The sequence below is a fragment of the Podarcis raffonei genome, chromosome 10, assembly GCF_027172205.1.
Source record: "Podarcis raffonei isolate rPodRaf1 chromosome 10, rPodRaf1.pri, whole genome shotgun sequence".
In the NCBI taxonomy this organism is placed as follows: domain Eukaryota; kingdom Metazoa; phylum Chordata; class Lepidosauria; order Squamata; family Lacertidae; genus Podarcis; species Podarcis raffonei.
In genome coordinates, this window is record NC_070611.1 from 57,618,750 (window position 1) to 57,644,689 (window position 25,940).

General features: G+C 43.8%; 1 protein-coding gene across 7 annotated transcripts in view; it reads left to right on the forward strand.

Annotated features, from left to right (window-relative positions):
- Nucleotides 1–288: 288 nt before the first annotated feature.
- Nucleotides 289–25,940, forward strand: part of IQSEC3 (IQ motif and Sec7 domain ArfGEF 3) — a 165,057-nt gene continuing 139,405 nt past the window's right edge. For 5 of the 7 annotated variants that reach the window (XM_053405189.1, XM_053405194.1, XM_053405192.1 and 2 more), the window contains exon 1: nt 289–1,065. In XM_053405189.1, the coding sequence (XP_053261164.1) occupies nt 506–1,065 (560 nt within the window). In that variant the 5' untranslated portion in view covers nt 289–505. The remainder of the gene's footprint in view (nt 1,066–25,940) is intronic. The other 2 variants (XM_053405190.1, XM_053405195.1) reach the window with 1 other exon arrangement.

Below are 25,940 nucleotides of genomic sequence, written 5' to 3' on the forward strand. Positions count from 1 at the left end.
CGCCCCTCTTGCCCGGCCCCTCCCTGCTGCCCCCTCCTCCCCAATTTCTCTCCCTTCACCCGGCTGCGCGGGGCGGGAGGGGCGAGGAGGGCAGGCCTGTTCCAGAAAGTCTCGTCACGCGCTCCTCCCCACGAGCCTCTCTCCAGCCCTGCTCGCCTCACGCCCGCCGCCAACTTCGCCCCCTCGCCCGCGTCTCCCCGGGGGAAGCGCCCCGGCCTCCCGGTCTCCTTCCCGCCCGAGCGGGTGGGCGGCGCGTCTCCGCCCTGGGCCCGCCCCGCTTGCGCGTGACGCGAAGGCCGCGAGGCTGCCGCCCGCCGCCCTTGCTGCGTGTGTAGGCTCTGGGCTGCGTGTGCGCGTGTGTCCACGCGAGCGAGGGAGCGAGGAGAAGGCGCGCGGGCGCGGAGGCGGCATCCTCCTGCTGCTGCTGCTCCTCGTCTCCCCTCGGCCGGAGTCCCCTGTCAGGCGGAAGGCGAGGCGAGGCGGGCGCCGGGGCCCGCCGCGGGGCATGGAGAGCCTGCTGGAGAACCCGGTGCGCGCCGTGCTCTACCTGAAGGAGCTCACCGCCATCGTGCAGAACCAGCAGAGCCTCATCCACACGCAGCGCCAGCGCATCGACGAGCTGGAGAGGCGCCTGGACGAGCTCAGCACCGAGAACCGCAGCCTCCGCCAGCAGCACGCGCTGCCCGAAGAGCCCACGCAGCAGCAGCCCCGGCTCCCCGCTCCGCCGCCGGCTTGCCCACCGGGTCCTCCCCAGGGCCAGCAGCAGCAGCAGCAGCAGCCTTCGCCGCCGCTGCCGCCGCCGCCACCTCCGGAGCAGCCTCGGCAGGAGCAGCTTCAGCACCCGCAACAGCTCCCGGCGCCTCCGCAGCCTTCCAGCAGCAGCAGCAAGCAAGCTCAGGCCAGCCCCAGCGGCAGCCGGACGCCCGCCCCCCACCAGCACCCTCCGCTCCACCACCACCACCACCACCCCGAGAAGGACGGCAGGGAGAAGAGCTGTTGCGCGGTCCTGCTCCAGCACAAACCACCGCCGGCCATCGCCAAAGGCGTCTTGAGCAGGAGACCAGAGTAAGTCAGGAAGGGGAGGGGGAGGGAGGCGAGGAGGAAAGAGGGGGCTCTGGGTCGCCAAGAGCCACCCCCCCGCCGCCCCAAAGATGAGAAATTCATTTATTTGGAGCCTTCATACACCCCGCTTAACGCTGCCGTCTCCATCGGTGTGCAATCCGGTTCAAAAGACGGCAGGAAGATGGTCCTAGGAGCAAGGATCCTGCCGCTGCAATCTGACGGAGTGGGCGGGTGGGGAAATCCCTTCCCCGGTGTATTTCCAATTTCCATAGGATGCCAGAGAAACGAAATGCTGCCTCGGCAAGGGGCGTTCGGTTCCCTGCTTCCGAGCTTCCTTTCTGCTATGCGTGATGATATATCGTCAGAAGAAGTTTACATTTTTGAAAACACAAGCCACTCTCCCCCTCCCCCCTTTTTGTTGCAAAGCATGCCTTGGTTGTTTTCTGCCGGTTGTAAATATGTTTGCGATAGCCAAAGCAGGAAAGGAGGATTTCCTAGGAAGGCATAAGCTGGTGTCAGATTTTGCTCAATTGTTTGGGCAGTGCAGCTGCTTTACAGAACAAAAATTTCCAAACCGTAATAGCTCCTATTACACAACTAGGATTTCCCCTTTCATTAAAGATGCAGTAGGAAAACATTGCAGATACCTTTTCCTATTGACACAAACCCTTCATATATTTGTGATTCAGATTTCTTTTACCTGTGGGTTTATATAGCGTGTTTGGGTGACTCTCGGTTTCTGAAGTGGCAAAGAATTGTTTTAAGGGGTTTTCTTTATCAGCAAAGAAAGCCTGGTTGTGTGTTTGTGTACAGTGCGACTGTGTGAATCTTATATATACATATGTGTTATTCAAGAGCTCAAATTTTGCTGCAATGAAGGTTCTAAAGTGGTACAGAAGAATCATGTTTTTTCCTGGGTTATGCATAAACTGAATTGTAATTGCCTAGTACCTTTGCAAATGCATCTAGCTTAGAGATATCTCACCTTTCTTTCCAAGGTCTTTTCAGTCGACAGATTCCATTAACCTCTTTGCATACATGTGGATGGTAGAAGCCAGAGCTGCTATGGTACAGGGGAGAGATGAGAATAAAAATTCACTTGCAGGTACTTCAAGGATGCAGAAGTAAAGTTGCATTTTTAAATTCAAGCCTTGACCTTTGACTTTAATGGCACTGAGGCCCATGAACAACATTTCATTTCTAGTTTCAGGAGTGGGTTTCTTGCTTCCTTTTACCCTCTCCTATTTGTTGTAAGTGGGGAATCTTCTCTGATCTTCATTTGTATATAGGATATTTTCTGTAAATATGGGACTAGCAGCAGAACTGTGAAATCTTTCGCTGTTTGGAGAGGTGGCCCATTTCTCTCTGAATGAGGCTGGTCAGAGAAAAGAACACATAATGGTAGTCATCTTTCCCTCAATGTGCAAAATGAATATTTCTCCAAACTATAGCTAGCCCTTTGCTATGAGTAGCTTGTAATCAAAAAGTCAACATCTTGTTTATTGACTAATAGTAGTATGTGTTTTGCAGGTATGTGTTTTGCCAGGTGGTAAATAAATTGCAGGATCGGGCCCATATTCCCTCCAAATGAAGCTGCAAGGTCTCTTCTGCTGCAAATTCCACGTATTGAAATGCAATTCAAACGGTGCTACTATATCAGTGTAAAAATGATTGTGTTAGAGAGGAATCTCAGAAATCTATTAAAAAACCCCCAAACCTAGTATGTTTTATGCAGTGAAGCCAGTGTTACAAATGTAGTATTGGCAAGATTTCCCTTTCATCTCCTCCTAATTTCTCACATACGTCACTAAGCAGAATGATGAGTCGGTTTCAATGCATGGTTCTGAATAGCTCTTTCCTGGGATACGAATCTTATTTATTGCAAACAGGGAAGAAGGGGATGGGACTATACCTGGTTAGTTCTTATCCAAATGCCCAGGTAGGAAGGTCTTCAGGACTCTGGCACTCATTGTTGAAAGGAGACAGCAGAGCAACCCCTGGTGCCCTCTCTGCTCACTGTAATTAAGATAGCCTTCTGTTTTATTCTATAGCTTAGCCAGAGAAAAAGTTTGAGTAAAGATGCAAAGTGCAACATGTTTGGGAGATTTGTCTTAAACACCCCTTATACATAACAAGAACTTCTTCTTGAAATATCTTTTACTGCTTTTGACTACTGTGTTGAATATTCCCCAAGTGCCTACAAGGCAATATCAGGGTCTTTTTATAAAGTAAATTTTGGGTGGGTAGGTGGTGGTGACAGGAAATATGGGTTATTGAAAGTACCCTACGTTCAAAAGCACGTGTGAGCAAAGCTATCCCTACCACCCTTTGTCTATAATATTCTAGTATTTTCACAGTTGTAATTTGAACCCTAAATGCTGTAGTAGCTGCTTTTGGAACTGCTTCTTTCATCTGATCCAGGACTCTGGTTGCTTTACTGGAATGATAATCAGGGTAGAAAATGGCCACTCTCTAAGCAGTGCACACATGAGCTTCCTTAATATGTAACTATCATGTATGGGTAGAAGAGGCTTGAACTGATTCCCTCCCCACATCACCTGAAAGGGCTGAATAATGTTATTGTAGTGCCTTGCAAATGCATTATGTTTTGGAAACAAAACTGCAGACAGCTCATTCTGCTGCATGTATATGTATGCCCTCTCATCTTCAAGGACCACTCGAAGGCCTTGCTTTATTATGATATCATTACTGTGATATCATTTGGGAACCAGTCTGCTTTGAAGACACTGTAGTCATGCGTTGGAATAGCTCACTGTGCAAAGCACAGAATGGAAAGGGGGTTGCTCCGGACTTCATAAAATCCAGATTGAGCACATTTGCTGTGCCACTAACTTCCCATGCTCAGTCCTTCTATTGTTGTTGTTGTTTAGTCGTTTAGTCGTGTCCGACTCTTCGTGACCCCATGGACCAGAGAACCCCAGTCTTTCTATTATCTTCAGCTAAAGATCTCATAAAAGGGACGCGGGTGGCACTGTGGTCTAAACCACTGAGCCTAGGGCTTGCCAATTGGAAGGTCAGCGGTTTGAATCCCAGCAACGGGGTGAGCTCCCATTGGCCAGTCCCTGCTCCTGCCAACCTAGCAGTTCGAAAGCACGTCAAAGTGCAAGTAGATAAATAGGTACTGCTCTGGTGGGAAGGTAAACGGCGTTTCCGTGCGCTGCTCTGGTTTCGCCAGAAGCGGCTTAGTCATGCTGGCCACATGACCCGGAAAAGCTGTCTGCGGACAAACATTGGCTCCCTTAGCCAGTAAAGCAAGATGAGCGTCGCAACCCCAGAGTCGTTTGCAACTGGACTTAACTGTTAGGGGTCCTTTACCTTTTTAAAGTTCTCATGTATCATAACTGGGAATGCATATTATGAAGAGAGCACTTTGGGGTGGCTTTTACTTAGGGGATGATCAGCTGGGGAGTTTTCCTGCATGGAGTGCTCTTGCACACTTCCTGGTGTGGTGCTGGCATTGTGTGGTTTCATCATGTCCCCTCCTGTTCTTATGACCTTGGAAGCGAAGCAGTCACATAGGAAACTGGTTTGATGTTGTAACTTCCTGTGCCAACACTGTTGGCATGGTAGGTCTACAGTCGCCTGGAGGCAATGGTTTTCCTTTTACAGGTACTGGAGGTGTATGAGGAGGAGCTGTGCTGCAGTCCCCATCCCCCCGTCATTCTAGAAATATATGAAAAGGGCCTATTGGCTTCCATCCGGGTCTCAGGGTGTGCTCTGAAGGCACATGAGGCCACCACGTTGATGAAAGTAGGTATATCTTAATGTGGCTAGTTTTTGGATGGGTGGCCATCTAGGAACACCACATATGCATTGGAGGAAAGGTTGGGTAGCAGAGTAACAAAATAGACAGGTAAAATGGTGAAGGAGAACTTCTTGTGGTCTGTATTATTAGGCTGTACTCCACAAAGCACTTAAACAAAGTTACCTTTTGAATAGTTCTCCATCTCTGTCTTGCTCATACTTGGTCCCATTGATTTCAGTGGCATTTGCTTTCAAATAAGTCCTATTCTGAGGATGACAGCTTATCAAACTCAGCTCTGTCTGCTGGTCTGTGGCACTGGTGTGTTGCATTGCCAGTACAATGCTATATTTTGTGAACTTACTCTGGTGTAGCTCTTGGCATTCCTCATCCTAAGCACTTGATGCACTACTGGTGAGTCTTAGGATCAGGGTGCTATCTGGAGGCTTCTGTGAAATGAAACTAGCTTAAATTCTGATTTTAAAAGTGCCCTGTCTTTCTTGAACTCAATGTACTTTTTATACTTATATGTATAAGTATAAAAGTATAAGCATTTTATAAAAACAGTATCAGAGCTGTAATGAAAGAGCATCACAAGCAGAAATAAAGAGCCAGCTAAAAATCTGTCTTTTGGGTGTAATAGCAAGGCATGTTCGAACAAGAATACAGGAACACCTTCGCTACTCTGTAGGATTAATTTTTAAAGAGAAATAAGGACTGGAACTGATGAGGTTCCCCAAGGAGGTAATTCAAGATACAGTGGTACCTTGGGTTAAGTACTTATTTCGTTTCGGAGGTCCGTTCTTAACCTGAAACTATTCTTAACCTGAAGCACCACTTTAGCTAATGGGGCCTCCTGCTGCCGCTGGAGCATGATTTCTGTTCTCATCCTGAAGCAAAGTTCTCAACCTGAAACACTATTTCTGGGTTAGTCTGTAACCTGAAGTGCATGTAACCTGAGGTACCACTGTAACTGGAACTACCAGTTAGGTCTTTTTCTTAACCTTGCTGATGTTACTTTGTGAGTGAGGATACTTAGTGGGGATAAGGATTCTTTCAGTCATGTTGAACCCACACCATTTGTGTATCCATGTTTGTGGCTCAGGCTGCCTACTCACATTCTGAGTTTTGTGACATGGGCTCATCTTCTTTCTTATAGTTCTGTGTGTTCCCTATTCCAGTAACTCTAAATAGCAAAGTTTACATCTGTTATACTGGAGATGGTTTAAAGTTCTCCCCAGCAGGTTCTCACTTAGCTCACTTAGAGCAGTGTTTCCCAAACTTGGGTCTCCAGCTATTTTTGGACTGCATTTCCCATTATCCCTGACCACTGTTCTTGCTAGCTAGGGATGATGGGAGTAGTGGTCCAAAAACATCTGGAGACCCAAGTTTGGAAAACAAGAGTTAGACGCTTGTAGTTACCCATGAGCTAAATCAGAGATAGGGAACCTGTGGATTTCCAGGCTCTGGATCTGTTGCTGAGCAACAACTGCAATCAGCCCAAGCCATGGTCAGGAATGATGGGAGTTGTAGTCCAACAACATCTGGAGAGCCACAGGCTGCAAAATACAAAAGTTACATCTTGATAGAGCAAGCAAAAGGTAAAATGTAAAGTGTTCATGAAACTTGAGAAGGTGTACTTTGTGTCCCCAGCCTGAGGGCAACAGCTGAGATGGGAAACTCGGGAAACTAGCTACTTGCCCATCTAGCCCAGTTTTGCTTTCCCCTCTAATTATCATGGTTCTCTAGGGTCTCTGATGGAGAAATGGCTTTCTTATCACCTGCTGTCTGAGCACTGGAGATGTCAGGGTTGAACCTGAGCTTTGGACAAGACAGGATAAAAGTAGAGTCATATATACTTAGAGTGGGTACTATTTACCTCCAGGAAGGACTATAGTTCATTGCTAGAACATCTGCTTTGCATGCAGAATGTTGTAGGTTCAATCCCTGGCATCTCCTGGTAGGGCTGTGAGAAACCCCCGTCTGAAATCCTGGAAGGTGTCAGTGCAGACCGTACTGAGCTGGACGGACCAGTGTCCTGACTCAGTACAAGACAGCTTCCTATGTTCTTTCACTAAGCCTTTAACCCCCAAATCCCCATCCACTAGCTGAAAGAAAGCCTAACTGCATTTTTCTGTGCATTCACCCTCCCCTGTTAACATTTCTTCTTTCTGCCATCTCTTCCTCCATTTGTAGAGATGCAGATTTTAAATGCCTTGTAGGTGGTAGGATTTGTTTCATTTATGTTGTGCTGTGAAGCATTGTGTGGATTGGTGATGCTGTGTTCATAATGCTTTTCCCTTGTAAATTTTCCTTAAAAGGAATTGTAGGCAAAAGCCACCAAAACACACATACAAATTCACAAAACTGTACACTATAGTTCTAATAACAGTGAGTATTATTTCTCTGGCAAGAAAGAGATCACTTATGCAGAGAACTGTTAATTGCTGCTATACATAAAAGGTGGTTGAGGCCTAATGCGGATCTTTCCTGCAGAACGAGAGGTGGAGGAATAGATGGGAGGGGTGCATGTGTTGATTTTACTGCGGGAATGAGGCTGGTTGCTCCATTTCATTCCTCTTTTCTGTCTAAGAACCTCTTTCATGAGTGCTGCTCTTAAATCTTTAGAGGCCAACCATTTCCCTCACCCAAATGCAAAAAATAAAATAAAATTAAAAATAAGGTAATCTGTTCTGGAATGTTTGGTGTCTCCCCCTCTCCCACCCCCAGAAAAGAATGTCAGATTAGTATCCGACAGAAGCAGGCAAGAAAGCTACCTTGATCAGACAATTTCCTGTTGTAAGACTCAGCTTCAAATTACTCCCAGATGCATGGAGCATAATTTCTGCCCCCGCACCATTTTTCAGAACACTAGGCAACGATCCCCAATTTTTTGCTGTTCCCTCAAGACCCTTTTTATGATTGAATTACAGCAAGGGAAGAATTACACACCTTAACCTAGATGGTCTCACATCCTGCTGCCATCCTATCTTGACAGAATTCTCTCGGTGGGCTCACTTGCATAATCAGAAGCCCAAAACAGCCATTCCTGGGCACACAGACAACTTGGTTGTGAGTCTGAACCATTTTTTTTGGGGGGGGAGGGAAAGGCAAGAATTAGAATCCAATAATTTACAATGTTTTGGGGCTTTTTTTGTTGCTGACCTGTAAAAAGCAGACATGAAAGTGTTTCATGGCTTCATGCTCAACACGAATAAACATTGTTAGTCTGAATTATTTAAAGTAACTGCCATCAAACCCAAATAATTATTGAAGATGCTCCTGACATTCTTACTTACACTGGTCCTTTTGCCTGCAACACTGACCTCTTTGATGCTGGGCCACTTGAGTGACACAGATTGTGCCACCTTGCTTGCATCAAAGAGGTCAGTGTTGCAGGCAAAAGGACCAGTGTAAATAAGAATGTCAGGCGAGCCTGGCTACTGGGTTAGCTTTTCTTGTCCAGCATCCTCTGCCCCACAATGGCCAACTGGTCAAGTCATACACAGGCAGGACAAGAACACAATAGTAATAAAGAGCATTTTTACAGCTGTTGAGTGTGTGTGTATACCACCCTTATAGCGAAAGTCAGTGTTATTGTTATAATACAGATGTGAGAAGGTGGCACAGCTAAGGTATGGTAAAGTCAAGTCAGGGTTTTGGGGGAGAGGGTAGAGGTTTCAGTGTGGGCACATAGGAGAGAAAGGGAGTCAAGATCGGAGCATGGTTCAAAGGCTTGCTCTTAAATATATTCAAGGCAATTACGAATAGAGAGTGCCAGTGTGCAATGTTTGTTGTTGTTACATCATAAGCTATGGGTGTTTCTGAATAATAATGTGTGGTCTGAAATGTGAAGTAGAGTGGGGTTTTTTTGGGGGGGGAGGGAAGCCTTCCAATAATGAACTCATGTGGCAAATTCTGGTAGAAATGGAGTCAAGTTGTGGTCAGTGTGGAGCAAGGTATTGGCATATTTGGGGAATCCTAATGTTTTGTGAAAGTACAGAGAATATATATGTCTAAGGGGGTACAAACCAATCCTTTGAGAATTGAGCATGTTGGCTTTCTGTTAGAAAAACCTGCTTAGCTTAAGTAAAGTAACTTCATCAGCTGCCTTAAGATGAGGGGTAGCTAACCTGTGGTCTTCCAGACATTCTGGGACTGCAGCTTCCATCACCACTGACCACACTGCCTGGGGTTGATGGAAGTTCGAGTCCAACAAAATCTGGAGGGCCACAGGGTTGCTACCTCTTCTTAACGCCATGCCCTGAGAGCTTAGGGATTGGATAATGTTTGCAACCCTGTACATGTTTACTCAGAAGTAACTCAGAAGTTAAGTAAGCATTACTTCCATGTAAGGGTACATAAACTTGCAGCCCTAACTTTTAGTTGAATCCCCTGCACGTTGATTTGGAAATAAATCCTACTGTAATTCACTTCAATTTACAAGGCCCATAGATGTCTAAACTAACTTTCTCGCTAGATTTCAGTAGATCTATGGTTTAAAGCATGGTTGCCATGTTGGCCCTCAAGGAAAAGAAACATGAAATAGCTGAGAACTTTTTTCTTGCCTCATCAAGAGGTCTGTGTTCTTCAAACACTTGCATCCTTGTATCTGAATAAATTTTGCGTTGCCAGGAACGAAACCTGATTCTGATGAATCAAAGATGTGTTCGTGCAACAGAAGTGATTAGTCATATGGTATAAACCAATCTAGTGCTGGGTCGTCCCCCCCAGTTTCTTAGGGATGCACCACCCTTGAACTCTGCTGTATTTGCCTTCATTTCTGTCCCCCATAGGTATTCTTTGTGATGGGAGAAGCCAACAAACCAAGCTCAGCTACTCTATGTGTCCAACCATACTTTCCCCAAGCATTAGAACTTCACCCTTTCTTTGTCACCCATCTTTCTGTTCAAACTCACCCCAACAATTTCTCACTTGGGCTCTAGATGTATAATTACTTTTATAGACACAGATATGGAACCTCCCTCCCCCTCCCTCCCCCTCCCTTCCTGTGTGTGTTTGTGCAAAGGAATGCAGAAAATGCCTAGTGGGGCAAGGAATAATTGTTGCCTTCCAAGGCTGTTTCTTATTTTTAAAAATAGTTGGGATTTTCATTATGCGCATTATGTGTGTAACATGCAGTTTGCCCTCCAGCAGTGGGTTACATTGCATCTTACGTAGGTCTTACATAGGTCTTACGTAGGTCTGTTCACAAGATGTGAACAAAAAGATAAATATGAGAACCATTTGGGGGGTTTTTTGGTTTTGTTTTGCTAAGAGTTGAGGCCATTATGTTCTTTTTTTTTCTTTAGTTCAATAAACACAATTATGTAAGTTTCAAACAGAAATTGCATTTGCAGGAGGTGCTGTTCTCCATTTGAGGGGGGAAAGCAGGCTATGCATTAGTTCTTTATATAATGGATTTTCTCTGCGATAAAGTCGTTACACAACCCCAAACAGCTACTTACTTTAGCACTAAAATTAGAGTAAATATTATGAGCCATTACTCGTGTTAAAATAATTCTAGCTATATTTGTTCATTGCCCCAGTAAAATGAGTATAATTGAGTAATGATCCTGCATTCTCAGAATCTTGAGTGATTGGATTTAAAGAGGGGCAAGGGTTGAACACAGCTGGAATAAGAAATGCAGGACTGACTGTCTTCCATGCCAACGTCTTGTTCTCAGATTCAGCCATGATGCTTTGAGGCTTTATCTTCTGTCATCACCCAGGGATGTCACCCTGAAAATTATGGCAGCAAATCAAGTTATGAAGTGCACATATTTATCTGCATTCTGGATTTGTTTGCAGTGCTGATGCACCTCCTTTGTGATTCTGTCATGCCTCCCAAAAAATTGAAACAGTCTCCTTCCAGCTGAATGCCCAGGCTCAACCAGCGACACGGTGTTAAAAGAGATTTAGAGTTCAGGACAGAAGAGCTGACACAGAACAGATTCAGTACCATGGACAGCAACTAAGCTATCAGCCTGTTTGAAACAGAGTTGTGTCCCAATGTCCTCTTGAATAATGTTCACCCTACTTGTGGGCAGAGAAATTGTGGGGTGGGAACCATTTTACTGAATTTCTGTAGGGAGAAGAAAAAATTGCAGGCTGTTTCTTGAGGGGGAGATGGTGGTATCACAGGTTTCTTCTTCTTCTCCGAATGGTAGTTCCGCCCACTTTTGCCACTGAAAGTTGAGCAGATGTGTTGACGGCTTAGGCACTGTTTTGTATTCCCAGCAGTACTCCAATACTTGCATTATGATGGGATGTTGTGAGGGAAGGGGATGGCAGGTACCACACAAAAACTCTGCAAAAGTTGCCTTTTCCTAAGGGGTTAGAAAGAAGAAAATATTTGGCTCATCTGTAGCCAAATATCCACAGCTTTTGCTGTAATGATTAAAGGACACTCCACTACTAAGAGGTTTAATGGTGCACGCCCAGTTATTACTCCTGATCTCAGGCAGGTGAGTCAAGGACCTTTGAGATTTCATCCACACTGTGTGGTGGACCTTTGAACAAGACAGCACTGCAGTGGGATAATAATAATAATAATAATAATAATAATAATAATAATAATAATAATACTTTTATTATTTATATGCCACCCATCTGACTGGGTTGCCCCAGCTACTCTGGGTGGCTTCCAACAAAATATTAATAGACAAAGAACCTCAAACATTAAAAAATTCTGTACAGGGCTGCATTCATATGTCTTCTAAAAGTCAGATAGATGTTTATTTCCTTGGGAGGTCATTGCACAGGGCAGGCACCACTACTGAGAAGGCCCTCTGCCTGGTTCCCTTTAACCTCACTTCTTGCAATGAGGGTACCATCAGAAGGCCCTCGGATGAAACCATGGAAAAACAGATCCCACATCAATTCTTCAATATGTAAAGAAGACTATAAAAAGTGAAACAAATATTTGCAAATGCTCAAAATTCACCAACATTTCCAGTTTTGCCACTCATCTCTTGAAAGTGAAATTCAGACTTCAGAATTTGGATTTTAAATACAAACTTCTAACCTCAAAATGTGAAACTCAAGTCCTTGCCATCTCTTGATAGCTTTAGCAGGCATCAAATTAGTCACCTGACTAATACCATTGCACGTCATCCATCAGATGCTAAAACAATTGCATGAAAAATATAAATGGGTGTCAGCCATTAAATGGTGTCAAATACACATTACATATCAACTGCCAAATAGCAATTGTCATTCATTCATTGAATATTCAAGTCAAATGTCATGGTGTGTCAAATATTTGGGAAATATTAAGCAAATATGCAAGTATATTCATGATCAAAAATTGCAGCTGGAAATTTCGAGCAGCAAATTAAAGTCCCTCACCAAAGGAACTGTTTTGAATTCTGCCTTTTAATAGACATTCTGTCATTTAAGATATATTAATAGTTATTTCAAAACATTTATTGCAAATAGGAGTCCGCAGAACTTGTACTACATGTGGGTGATGGATGCATGCTGCCTATTTATAAGTCCAGGGTACAATAGAACTCCTTGACTGAGTTAACTGGGTTGGTTCCAATTCAGGATGGCATTGTGATCATTGTGAACTGCCCTATTTATTAAATCATCTGAGTCAGTTGTTCATGTGGGCAAGCAATTTTATGCCGTGGTTAAGGCAGGGCTAGGGAACCTGGGCCTTCCAGAGGCTGTTAGGCTCTAACTCCCATCAGCCCCAGACAGTATAGCCAATGGTCAGGGATGATGGGGATTGTATCTGGGTTATTGTGTCAGACTCGGACTGGGCTGAAATCCCCACTCAGCCAAGAAACTCACTGGGTGACTGTGAGCCAGTCCTATTCCTTCAGGCTCACCTGTGTCACAAGGCACTTGTGAGGATAAGGTACGTGTGCTGCTTTGGGCTCCTTGAGGGTCATGTGCATGTAATACATAAATAAATATACAGCAGTCATTTTAACTTACCGTTGCTTAGAGAGCAAGGAAAATTGCATGGCATGAATGGAATAATCAGGTTTGTGCAACATAAAAATGCATCAGAGTCTGGCAAAGCAAAATGGGTGGACAGTGGCATGGATGCAGTGAGACATGCCAGGCAGGGGGACAAAGAGCCCTTGGCTAAGGACAGATCCTTGTGAAATTCAAGCTGAGAAGTGAAGGCTTTGGCAAAGGAACCCAGCCAAAGAGACTGGATCCTAGTGTGGAGAACTGATAACCATACAAGATGTGACACTGCTTAAGAATGCTGCTCCATCGCAGCAGAAATAAGGGCTTTACTGATGCTGTCAACACTATAGGGCGCTAGGAGCAATAGAGCACTCTAGATCTGCTAGTCTGACTCTTGGAACCAATCGATTAAAGTACAACAGGACCCTATTTTGAGTAATATGAAACACATTTCTGCCAGCTGAGGTCATGCTTGAACTTGATAAAACCCAGACATGGTAGAATGGACTGTTGTCAATTCAGGCTGCAGGTAGAGGGATATTTCATCTGAATGCTCCTCCATATAGAATCAGAAAGGTTTTAGGAAATCATAAAGGAACATTTTTTTAAAAAGTGATCAGTTATCCAGAGGCTGAAGCAGCACAGCCATTTAGCCCTTCAGTTGTCTCTCTTGTAGACCACGGCTCCCCTTACTACACTGTGCAGGCATTACTGACCCATCTTGTTGGCAGTGACCTGAGGGGGTCACTCTTTGTTGCTGCTGTTGCTGATTTCATGTTTACATTACTCTTCCTTCCAGGGGAGTGAACGGCAATAAAAATACAATCTATACAGTAAAAGACTAAGAATACTGTATATCCTTAAGAACCCAATATAAATAACACCAGCTGCTGGGATTGCAGGAGACATTTGTGAACAAATATATCTTTAGTCTGCATGTACTAGTGACACATAACGTTTGTTCTGCACTTGTGAGAAATCAATCTTTTAGTGTGGCAGCACCTGTTCTCTGGAATTTACTGCCTATTTGTATTACGCAGGAGCCTTCATTGCATGGTTTTTGACACCTTCTAAAAGCTTTTATGCTGCTTAGACAAGCCTACCTTGTAATTTTTTTACCTTCCCCATTGCCCTTTTAAGCTGCTGATTTTATCTGTATTTTGATAATTCACAGAATCATAGAATTGTAGAGTTGGAAGGGACCCCCAAAGTCATCTAGCCTCCTGTAATGCAGGAATCTCAACTAAAGCATCCGTGACAGATGGCCATCCAACCTCTGCTTAAAAACCCCCCAGGAAGGAGAGTCCACCACCTCTTGTGGGATTCTGTTCCACTGTTGAACAGCTCTTACTGTCAGAAAGTTCTTCCTGATGTGTGCTTGGAATCTCATTTTTTTGTAACTTGAAGCCATTGGTTGTATTATGTCCACTGTTTTTTATGTCTGTTTTTATTGCTATTTTTTAAATGAATATTTTATACCCCTTAGAGATCTTTTTATTAAGTGGTTGGTGCGTGTACCGTATAAGACACCCCCATTTATAAGATGACCCCTATTTTTTTAACCCCAAATTAAGAAATTAAGTTGCTTAGCTTTTTTGGGGGGGTGGGGGAGGTCACTTCCGCCAATCGCTTACCCATCTGCCCGCCACTGCGGATTGCTTGCCACAGCCACTGCCAGTTGCACACCTCGCCGCAGCCACCAATTGTCTGCCCGCTCACCGCCACCAACAGCCCACCCGCCCACTTGCCGCAGCAGCCAATCACCTGCCCGCCTCGTCACAGCCACAGCCAATTGCCAGCAGGCCTTTCCGCAGCCACCAATCACCCGCCCAATCGCCTCTGCCAATCTCCTGCTTGCTGATACCATTAATCACATGTCTCCCCTCTGCATTCACTATCCGTGTATAAGACAACACCCAATTTTTGCCATTTTTTTAAAAGCAAAAAGCATTGTCTTATACACAGAAAAATATGGTATATATGAAAAAATAGGTAGGGGACAAACATATCTTACCTTGGAGGGGGGCATCCTGGTAGTGTGGTGAGTTTCAGGTAAAAGGTACTTTTTAGGAAAAAGTATGGGCTTTACCCCTTGACATACTTTGAGTGAAGACTTTGGCCCTTCAGTTTATTTGAACTAAACACCCCCTGACATACATGAAATTTGGTACTGATCAGTTATCTTACCTAATAGATTTATGACAAGCAGAATTCATCCTGTGCTAGCAAGTCTTCCACTTGAAGTAGAGGGACAGTCAACTAATGCTTTAAATGCTGTGAAACAAAAATCTGATCTGATTCTTTGGGTTTGTCAGAAAAAAAATGTATTGAGGACAAATTAGGATTATGACCACGTATTGTCTAATGGTGGTTCTGGCTGACTTATTAATGGGTGGTGATAATGCAAACTATTATTAGGGCTAAATGTGATGTAAGCGCCACATCTGCTGCTGTTTCTCAGTCTCTTTTTAAAATTCCTCTTAACATCAAATAGAAACAGCATGTGACATGAAATCACGATGTGAGACAAGGCAGGGAGATGTGTCGTTTTGTGATGGCTAATTCAGCTCATTCCGTCCAGATGCTAAACTGGGTGCTGCTCATAAACTGGGGAAGGATCCAAATTCACCAGCTTAGCTTAAAAAGAAAGTGTGGGATCTATGCAGGGAAAAATGAGCTAAATTAGAGTATATTAGAAAATTGTTTGTTTAGATATCCTGAGATACAGTAGGCTTTTTGTTTCCTATTGGATAATTCATTGGCAAAGTCACCATTTTGGAAACACAACAAGTTGTTTAACCCATGATTTTACAAATGCATTCTGGAAGACATAGACTTTTAGTGGCTGATGAGTTAACTTTTATGATGTCAATTATGTAACTTAAGATAATTATTTTAATGTTTTTGTTTGCTATGTTTTTATATTATCTTACATTTCTAAACCACACTGTCACCATTTTTTGTGAAGCACAATATAGAAATAACTAATTATGTTTTTCTTGTAGTTAATCTTTAAGGTGCCACACTATTCTTTTGTTTTTTTAATAAGCACAGCGTTTTTTAAAATACTGATTTGAATTGATATCTGATTTATTCTTTGCTTCTTAATTGATTGTACGTGAGTTTTCTTTGGTTTGTAAATTTTCTTTGGTTTATTAATTGAACAAAAACTTTAAGGAAAAATTGCTTTTCCTTTTCCTGAAACTATTAGGGAGAAGGAGGCACGGTCGCCTTAGCTGGTGATGATGGGATGATATAATAGTAGCCAGAAGTTGCATATGCCATTCACTTTATAAAGACTGGCTAGAGATAGTCAGAACTGAAGATAACAAGCCTGACACAACTGCTTACAGATTGTATTGCTTTCTTATTTAAATTCTTATTTTATTTGTTTTAAATATATGACCATATTGTTATAATCCACCCTGGAACACTTCTGCTGAAATCCTATAATAAATACATAAGAATCTGAGCAGGAACCTCTCTCAGCCTTCTGTATGAAATAATTTTAACTAGGGGCATCAGAGTTTGATCTGTGCAACTTTCTGAGTTACAGTCCTTTCCAAACCTAATCTAAATTCAATTAGATTGGCTAATTTATCAAGCTTAAATTATGCAAATTAGCATTTATTTAAATACATTGACATTGTTTATTCTGGGTTTTTTAAGACTTGAACAAGTACATTAAGCAGGGAACAGATACCCCTATTCGCCTTTCAGCTGGAAAAAACCTTTCTAGCATTCATTTTACCCTCCAACTCTTCCTCACTAGGCATACCCAAACCCTTCCAAGACTATCATGATCCCTCCTTAAAAGTGGAAATTCCCTGCATCTTGAATTCTGTGCTGGATATTTGTGTCTTGCCTAGTGCATTAGTGACATTGCAGGATAGACACAACCCTGTTTATGATTAAGTGGAAGTATTTATCCAGGAACATACTATTGGCAAGCAGTTCCTAGCATTGCTGGTCCAATTCTCATGTACTTTATTATTTGTCTGTGTCAGTGCTGGGCTGTAGGGAGCCAAAAGTCAGGAACAAGGAGTCATTGTCCAGAAGTCAGAAGGTAGGGGTCAGGCACAGTAGAGACTTGTTGCCCAGGCAAAGTCATAACCTGACCTGGAAGCGCTTTTAGTCCTTCCAGGTCAGGGACAGCCAAAGCCAGCTTTGACGACTGGCACCACTGGAACTGGAGACCCAATGGACATTCAAACCAGTGTAGCCCGAGTGGCTCAACACAAAGGACAATAAGTGCACAGATCTGTGGTTTCCTGGTTCTAGTCCTGCCAGGGAAAAATCTGAGGGGTACAGCTGAAAAGTGAAAACTGTGAATGTGAGAAACACATGTTTGAAACCATGTGTCTCTCACAGGTGCATCATTAGAGAGGTTGTACTGGATCAAGCTCCTTGCTAGGTATACGCTTTGTGGCAAACCTCAGTTCACTGCAGTTTAAGTTTACAAAGCTGTCTAAGTTATCAGGTACCATAATTGCCTGAGGTTGTGTTTTGGAGAATGGGATCAGCTTGTTGTTGCATGTGTTCTCTAACAACACAAATGCTTTGTAATACTATACTGTGTAAACTGTTAATCCTCTGTTTATGCAGCATAGAAACAGACTGCCCACGCAGTCATAGTGTAGTGATTGCAAATGCTCACTAGAACGCCACGTCAAAAATTAAAATGTGCTCATGGTCAGATTTAGCCACAGATATGTGACATGAAGAGATTTTTTCTTTACTGCTAGGCAGAGTTCTTGCCTTCTGTCTGGTGGTTGAGAATAAGAATACATCTTGGGGATATTACTTTGGAATAGCTACTTGGAGATGCTACTTTGGCTGGCTGGAATAGTTTCCTGAACCCTCATTGGTTTTAGCTTTTCAAGGTGTGAGAGAACACAACCCACTGTCTCCTTGCCCATCCAATCTTTCCCCTCCCCACACAGTTTCTCATTTACTTTGCTTTGTCTGCTAGATTATTCTTTCTCCTGGATTTGCCTGGGATTTCATCTACCTCTCTCTCTCAACTGTGAATTTGCTTCTTATTATTTTCTCTCTCCTCTTTTCAGCATTCAGTTATGGTTTATTTCTTCCTCTTTATCTCTGATAAGAATCCTTCTTTTATTTTCCCCTCGGGGAGGAAAGACCATTTGAGAAAGCAGAAAGAAATGTTCTCAATGCAACAGATGGGGGGAATTATTTGATTTGTTACAAAATTGCATCTCTTGTGTTATCTTTAGTTGCGCTGCAGCCAGAGAAGAATAGGAAGAAGAAGGAAATAATAATGTATGATAGGTTAGTAAGCTGGAGACAGGGACTTGCCTTTACTACACAGCACCTAGCACAACTTTAATGCTTGATAAATAACTACTGCAGAGGTGGGAAACTTTCTATGACTTGGTGGGCCAGATCTTTATCTCCTCTCAACCCACGGACAGGAGCAGAGCCACCCACCTTTCAGTCATCTGACATCATGATTATAGCAAGTGACTGATGGGTGGGAGTGGTCCCACCCACCTGTCAAAGTTGATGGGTAGGTGGGACCCACAGGAAACATTCTGGTGAAGCAATACCCACGAGGACTTCCCCACACATCAGCTGATGAGTGGAGTGTTCGGTTTTCTCTCTGCAGAGTCTGCTTTGCCAGTGCATTTAATCCACTGCTGACAGCTGATAGGTGGGTATGGCTTTGGTAAAATGGACCTGTGGACCAGTTTGGACCCCTTAGCAGGGTCAAGGCAGGCAGGTAGGATGGCAGTTCCCCATCCTTGAACTAGAGGGTTTGCCTGCTAAGCAGGAAGAATGTATAGCGAAATTCTGACCTTCAGGAAAAGAAGCAAAGTTGGGAGGAAGCTGGCTAAGAGGCCTGCACTGGAGTGGGCTGACTTTGAATGGCAAGATCAATCATATATATATATAGAGAGAGAGAGAGCATGCGCACAAGTGCCCCAAGGTCCACCAACTGGACCAAAGCCAATGTACAACATTTTGATGCATGAGGTGCAGCAGCAAATGGCACATAGAACCCAAGGCTTGTTTAGTTATTTTGGCATCTGAGGCAAAAAAGAAAGAAAAAGTCCATAAGTGTGTCTCACTCTCCTTCCAACCATGGTAGGCAAAAGATAGACCGGGGTGTACTGGAGGATTTTTGGGTAATTTACAGCTAATGAGGAAGAGGCTGCTTCAACAGGGCAAATTTAGTGGACTCAGTAGGGTTCCTGGCATATTTGTCCTCGTCAGTAGGTCACCTCAGATATTTCCTCCATTTAACATGGATGTATCATTTCCGTGTTTGTCATGTGTTAGGTTTCCCACACAAATAGTAAATCCATTCACCCTCTGCCCCTCACCCTACCCCAGGTTCATGCACTGTCCCCGGGGTGTGTGTGTGTGCGCGAAGCCACAGCCACCACAGGCGCCTGCAACGTATGCGATGCCACTGCACACTGCAAACTTTCTTATGCTCGGTCATCACTGAAGAATGCTGTCTGACATTTGTTTTTATTGAGGGGTGGTGGTAATTCAACCAGTGGATGTCTAACAGGGGTTTTAACAAGGTTGCCCGAGGTCCATCTGTCCATAAGACCTGCTTGTATTCAAGGGCTCCACAGTTTTCTTTCCTGGCTAGAAGGCTAACAAGGTCAAGAGCTGTTGCTAAGACAATGTGCGTAAGGGACACAGTAGAAACGTGGCAGGCCTGTACAACAGATGCTTTGTGGTGTAGTGTGGCCAGTGTGGTGTAGTGGTTAAGAGCGGTAGTCTCGTAATCTAGTGAATCGGCTTCACATCTCTGCTCCTCCACATGCAGCTGCTGGGTGACCTTGGGCTAGTCACACTTCTGTGAAGTCTCTCAGCTCCACTCACCTCACAGAGTGTTTGTTGTGGGGGAGGAAGGGAAAGGAGAATGTTAGCCGCTTTGAGACTCCTTAGGGTAGTGATAAAGCGGAATATCAAATCCAAACTCTTCTTCTTCTTTGGATTTGCTGTGAAAGAGGTGGCTTGGGATTGCGGGCGTTCAGTCCTTGTGCTTCTCAAGTACATATTGCAGTTTCGGCCAAACGGTTGATAAAGACGGCTCTTGTCACTCCGGTAAAATGGCACCAGTGGTGGCAAAGAAAGGCTGATGAGACAAACATGAACCCAAAGAGGAGGCTATGTTGTATAACGGCTAGCTACGGTTCTGCTGAATGTGATGCTTTGGACGCCTGCTTTGTGACAGGGCCTTTTTCAGTGGTGGTCCCTCACTTTCTGAATTCTCTCCCCAGGGCAGCATGCCTGGTTTCATCTTGATATATGTTTAGGGGCCAGGCAAAGGCTCGTCACTCTGGCTTTTAGCCTTTCATCTGAAAGGTGGTGGTGTGGCCTGAACGAATAAGCATCTCAAACTGAGCAGCTGGAACTGGCGCTGCGTTTGAGAACTTCATTAACTGCGTGTTGCAAAATGACAAGAAAATATGGAGGATCCAAATGTAAGCTAACTTTTTAATTAAAACCAGTTAAATTTAATGAAATGGCCATGACTGCAAAATGTTTTTCATTCTTTTTTACTGTGTTACCACACATCCTGAGTTCCGCACTCACCAAGAGCGAAGAATCTCCCGCTTTTGTGGAAATTCATCCCTCTATGTGGAATTTCTGTTTCCCTCATCAGTGCTAATGTAATTGGGGGCAGGAGTGTCCAGTTCTTTGTTTACACTTTTAAAAGCTCTAGATGAGGCACATAATTATATCCTATCTTGCCCCAAATTTTATTACCACAACTGTCCTGCGGGGTACGTCAGGCTGAGAGCAGCGAAGAATCTGTCCTAATGTTATCCAACATGTTTCATGGCTGAGAGGCAATTTGAAACCAGGTCTCTACAGTCCCCATAGTTTTGCCACTATGCTGCTTGGACTCTGAAAATGGAAGCAAACCTGGCTGAGAGAAAGGAACAACTTTTAACAAAACCCCAGTTTTTAAAAAGGCATTGGGGTCTCTTACGTGTGTTTGTACTTAATGTGTGTTTAGCCCTCAAAGATTGTGAATCCACCCATTGCTTTAAAGGATGCTTTAAAGCCCAGCAAAGTGGTTTATTTGCATTTAGAAAAGATAAGTTGGTTCTGTGAGCATGCTGCAAGAGCAGGAAGCAAAGTCCACTCTGGCACTCCTTAATGACCTCTCAGGATCAAGCCTTACCTATATTATTTTGCCCAAAGTGGTCACTAATCCCTTCTTCAGATTCCCATCTCAGGTGCTTCTTTCAATTCTGTTATTTATTTCATGTCTTGTCTTCTCTTTCTCTATCTCTCTTTCAGCAGTGTTGTATAAATGAAGTGTTATTGCCTCAGTGAGGCTGGGAAAATGTGATACACATTTCCTTTTTTTCTTCCTTCATGGTGATGCACCCATGTGTTGAGTTCGGCTTTTCGCCTGTACTTTAACCAGAGCACAGCTTGGCTTGGTTGGGCATGTGTCAGGGGCCCACTCACTGCTCCTGCCCCTGGATCTGCTCCTCTTCTTCACTATTGCAACCTTCTACTCCACCCGCCTCTCATTTTGGCCCAAGCAATGGTGGAGCAGCAGACAAAGGAGAATCATCTCCCTGCTTGCTTAGTAACTCTCTTCCTGGCAGGCAAGCAAGTGACAGCAATGAGGAGGAAAGGGAGCAGGATCAGCAACTTGGGGAGTTCTGTAACTCACTGAGAGAGCATCTGCTTGGCATGCAGAAGGTCCCAGGTTCAGTCCCCAGCATCTCCAGGTAGGGCTGGGAAAAACCCTTGTCTCAAACCCTGGACAGCCACTACCAGTCAGTGTAGGAAATACTGAGCCAAATGGACCCAATGGTCTGACTCACTATAATGCAACTTTGTGCATTGCAAATGCACCAGTATAATGAGTGATGAACAATTAGACCTGCTTTATTATTATTATTGAAGGGATGCGGGTGGCGCTGTGGGTTAAACCACAGAGCCTAGGACTTGCTGATCAGAAGGTCAGTAGTTCGAATCCCTGCGACGGGGTGAGCTCCTGTTGCCCAGTCCCTGCTCCTGCCAACCTAGCAGTTCGAAAGCATGTCAAAGTGCAAGTAGATAAATAGGTACCGCTCCAGCAGGAAGGTAAATGGCGTTTCCGTGCGCTGCTCTGGTTCGCCAGAAGCGGCTTAGTCATGCTGGCCACATGACCCGGAAGCTGTACGCCAGCTCCCTCGGCCAATAAAGCGAGATGAACGCCGCAACCCCAGAGTTGGTCACGACCGGACCTAATGGTCAGGGGTCCCTTTACCCTTATTATTATTATTTTAAAAATAATAAAGTTTTTACTTAAATATTTAAATTTGCATCTGAGCCAAAATGCACCCCTGTAGTCACTGCCCCATTCCCATATGGTGAAAGCAGGTAGGGGCATTTCTGTGGGTTTTTTCCACAGGGATAGCAGGCAATATTCAGTGAAGCGGAAAATAGAATATGCAGCTGGAACTGTTCCCCTTCTAACAGCTGCCACCTGCATTTTCCAGAACCTTCATCAGAAGGATTCCACATATATATTCATAGAGCATTCCTTAGAGGCAGTTTGAGGAACGAACTGCTGGCTGCTTGCAGGTAGGCCGTGGCTCATTTAATGCAGTTGTGGAGAACCTTTGGTTCTTTAGATGTTGCGTAACTGCAGTGCCCACCATCCCTAGCCATTGACTGTATTTGCTAGAGCTGATAGGAGTTACAGTTCAGCAACATTTGCAGGGCCAAAGGTTCACCACACCTGATTTAATGGCACAGAAAATACACTTTGCACATGCTCAGAGGCATTCCTGATGTTGTTCCATCTTCCTTTTGCATGGCTCAGTTACAGATTTTAGGGTTGACCATGGTGAGGTTGGGCTCAGATTAACTGGGGATCAAAGCATATGCAAGTGTGAGGTCATAAGCATATGTTAAAATCCAGGCATTGTTTGCCCTGGCAAGGCAAGGCTTTGTTTGGTGGAAGTGCATGGCTTAATGGATTCAGGATTGCAGCTTTTATTTCTGGTAATAAGTCGATTGCTTCACCTCTCCTGTTTGACATACAAACTGAGGCTGCAAAATGCTTTGCTCCCTTGTCCTGATTAGCAGCAAACGGTAATTTGTAGGGCCAAAACTCTTTTTCTTCTCCCACATTCTTGATGAGGCAAAAACCCAACTCGGCCTGTAAGCTTCATTAAGTTATATATGCAGCATTTACCTCCCAGCTGAGAGTCTTGCTCTGTGAGAAGATGATGGCAGAAAAAAAACCATTTGCAACTCAGATAGGTATACTTCTTTGCACACTGAAACCAAAGTTCCCTTCAAGTTCTCTATATCTGCATCGCTAACCTCTTTTCAGCAGGGCAGTCCCTTAACTGATCAACATGTCTGAATATGCAGCTGCATTGGGGACATTGTACGCTCCAGGCTACTGGTCATCGTGATGGCTAGACATCTTCCTTGTGTCTGGTCACTTGGGAAAAAGATGCTGAACTGTAGGCACTTCATCTGATTTGGTTGAACTTTTCTGATGTTCTAGTAGTATTTCTCTACTGAGAAGTATGAACAAATGTGGGTGTTGGGATGGGCAGGCAGTGTCATAGACCATTGACTTCTTTCTTTCTTTCTTTCTTTCTTTCTTTCTTTCTTTCTTTCTTTCTTTCTTTCTTTCTAGCAGCCATGTTGGAGGGAAAACACACATCAAAATCCGCAGTAGGGCAATAGCTGTTAGGATTTTTTCTCTTTTTGCAAAAAAAAAAAAAAAAAAAAGAAGTTGCCAATTTTTTTTGCAAGCTTTCAAGTTCTCCAGAATTCCTCACCAGCCAGAAGCAGGAATTGGGGGAACTCTGGAAAACCTAAGAGTTTGTGCACTATTTTGCAATGTAAAGGTAATGTCCAACTGTGAATATCAGAGAGCCCCATCCTTCCAATTCCTGCCTCTTACAAACCAAGACCCCTGTCCTTGTTTTAATATGCCTTGGAGAGTTTCACATGGTTTTCTACCTCTACCAGCTGAAAAGTAACTTTGCATTTTGAAGGGTGCATGCACCCTCAACTGCTAGGATAAGACAATACAATTTTGCTACATTTTTGCCTATTCACCATGAAAATCAAACATTGGATTTTCTAATATAAAGACTGCTATGTTTTTCTTTGTATTTGCTTTGTGCCCAACCAGGAACCAGTGTGTTTTCCTTAAGGCATGACTCAGAACTGGGTTACACCTGGGTATTTTTGTTTCCAAAAATGGAGATAAGCCACTGTTGCTTCATTCCAGAATCCTAGCTGCAACCTGATACCTGCAAGCACCTAGCAGAGACCAATCCAGTCTTCCCTCTTCATCTTCAGACTTGGGTTGATGTAAATGAGGATCTCTCAGCTTTTAAGTCAAGCCTCATTTTAGTTTTCCTCTTCTCCTGCCACCTCCAGCCCTGTGCCTGATAGTGATGTGTTATTGTGAGTGTAAAATAAGCAGGGGTTAAGATGTACATGTTTTGTGGGCTTCGCGTATTGTTGTTGTTAATTGTTGCACTTGTTATAGAAAAAGAAATGTCTCAAAGTGAGTTGGCAGCAAAATAAAGGCAAACAGATAAAATCAGTCAAAAAGCCAAAATTGAAACTAAGTGCAATCCAAAATTCCTGAAATGCTTGTCTGGCAATACCATAAAACCTTGAGTAAACAAAAATGTCTCAGATTGACCTCTAAAAACTGACAGTGATGGCACCAGGTGTGTTTTCCTGGGGAGAGTATTCCATAGATGGAGAACAACATATATATATAAATGTAATTGATTAAATTAAGTAAGCCTGAAATGTGGGTGACTCCTGTACTCCGTAATCCGTGCCCTTGCCTATGAACAATTTTTTCCATCTCCTCTGCAGACTCAGTTGCAGAACATCTGCTTTGTGTGCAGATTCAATCCCTGGCAGCTCCAGTTAGGGCAGGGAGAGTTGCCAGACAGTGTAGCCCAATGGTCTGAACTCAGTATAAAGCAGCTTCCTTATGTTCATGCAGCTGCATAACCCGACATCAGTGGGAGGAATTATGGTTTATACCCCATCTACTCACAGACTATGCCTTCAGTTTCACAGCCTTCATGTAAAGGTCTAGATTGACCTTGAACAGAACTGACGGAAGTGATTTCAGTCTGTTCCCTGGAGGGAATTACGGTATGTTGCAAGTCAGGTCAAATTTATTATTAGTTTTTGCTGAAGTCATAACAACATAAGGTATGTTGCAGAAACTTGCCAATATTTTGGTAGATTGCAAAAATATGCCAAAGTCCATTAAGGCTCGGCATCTGTCTTCCCAGAATGTATCATTGCTGCATTAGTGAAGTTGTACTGCAGGCTTGAAATGAGAGGTGCTGAGAGATGGTGCATATAGATTTTGTTTCTTTTTTTAAGGGCAAATGGGTGACAGATGAATAGACAAGGAGACTGGAATGCGGGTGTTCTGGAGGGGTCTGGTAGAACAACAGAACCAGTGATGGCTGGAGGTGAACTGATGGAATTGCCTGAACAACATTGCAGTTGGGTGGTGATGCTTACGAAACATCATATGCAGATACTAGGCCATTAGTGTGCATTAAAATGCATATATTAATTAGAATAGCATGCAAAAACACATTAAATCAGGGAAAATAGCTTTGCAGAGATGTGTGTTACATTCAAAATTGCATAAAAAGCATGTTCGTATTCGGAGAAACTTTGGACTAAAATGCTGATAAATTTTCATGAAGTCTTTGTTTTAAAAAGAGAAACTGAGAGAAGCAGACATTGACAGACCCACCAGTTCTACAACATCCTTTTTGAGATGCAGTGTACAGAACTGTACACACTATCCCAAATGCAACTGCACCAAATACTTACATAAAAGGGATTACAATGCTGCAGGAAAAGGATTTTCAGTCCTTTTCCTAATAATAGCATGGCATTTCTGTTTCCCTCCCGACGCTGCATGCAGAGGTTTCAGTTAGATGTCTACCACAAACTCAAGATGACTTTCTTGATTAATCACTGCCAGTTCAGGTATAGCTTTACTTTTATAGACTTCTATTTTCATGGCTTGCTTCACCTTCTATTTACACAGACTTATCCCCTTCTAGCACTACTGGCACAGAGGTTGTGTGTGTGTGTGTGTGTGTGTGTGTGTGTAAACACTGAATTGGTGCATGGGTGCAATGCTGCAAGCTCATCTCTTCCTCCCCTT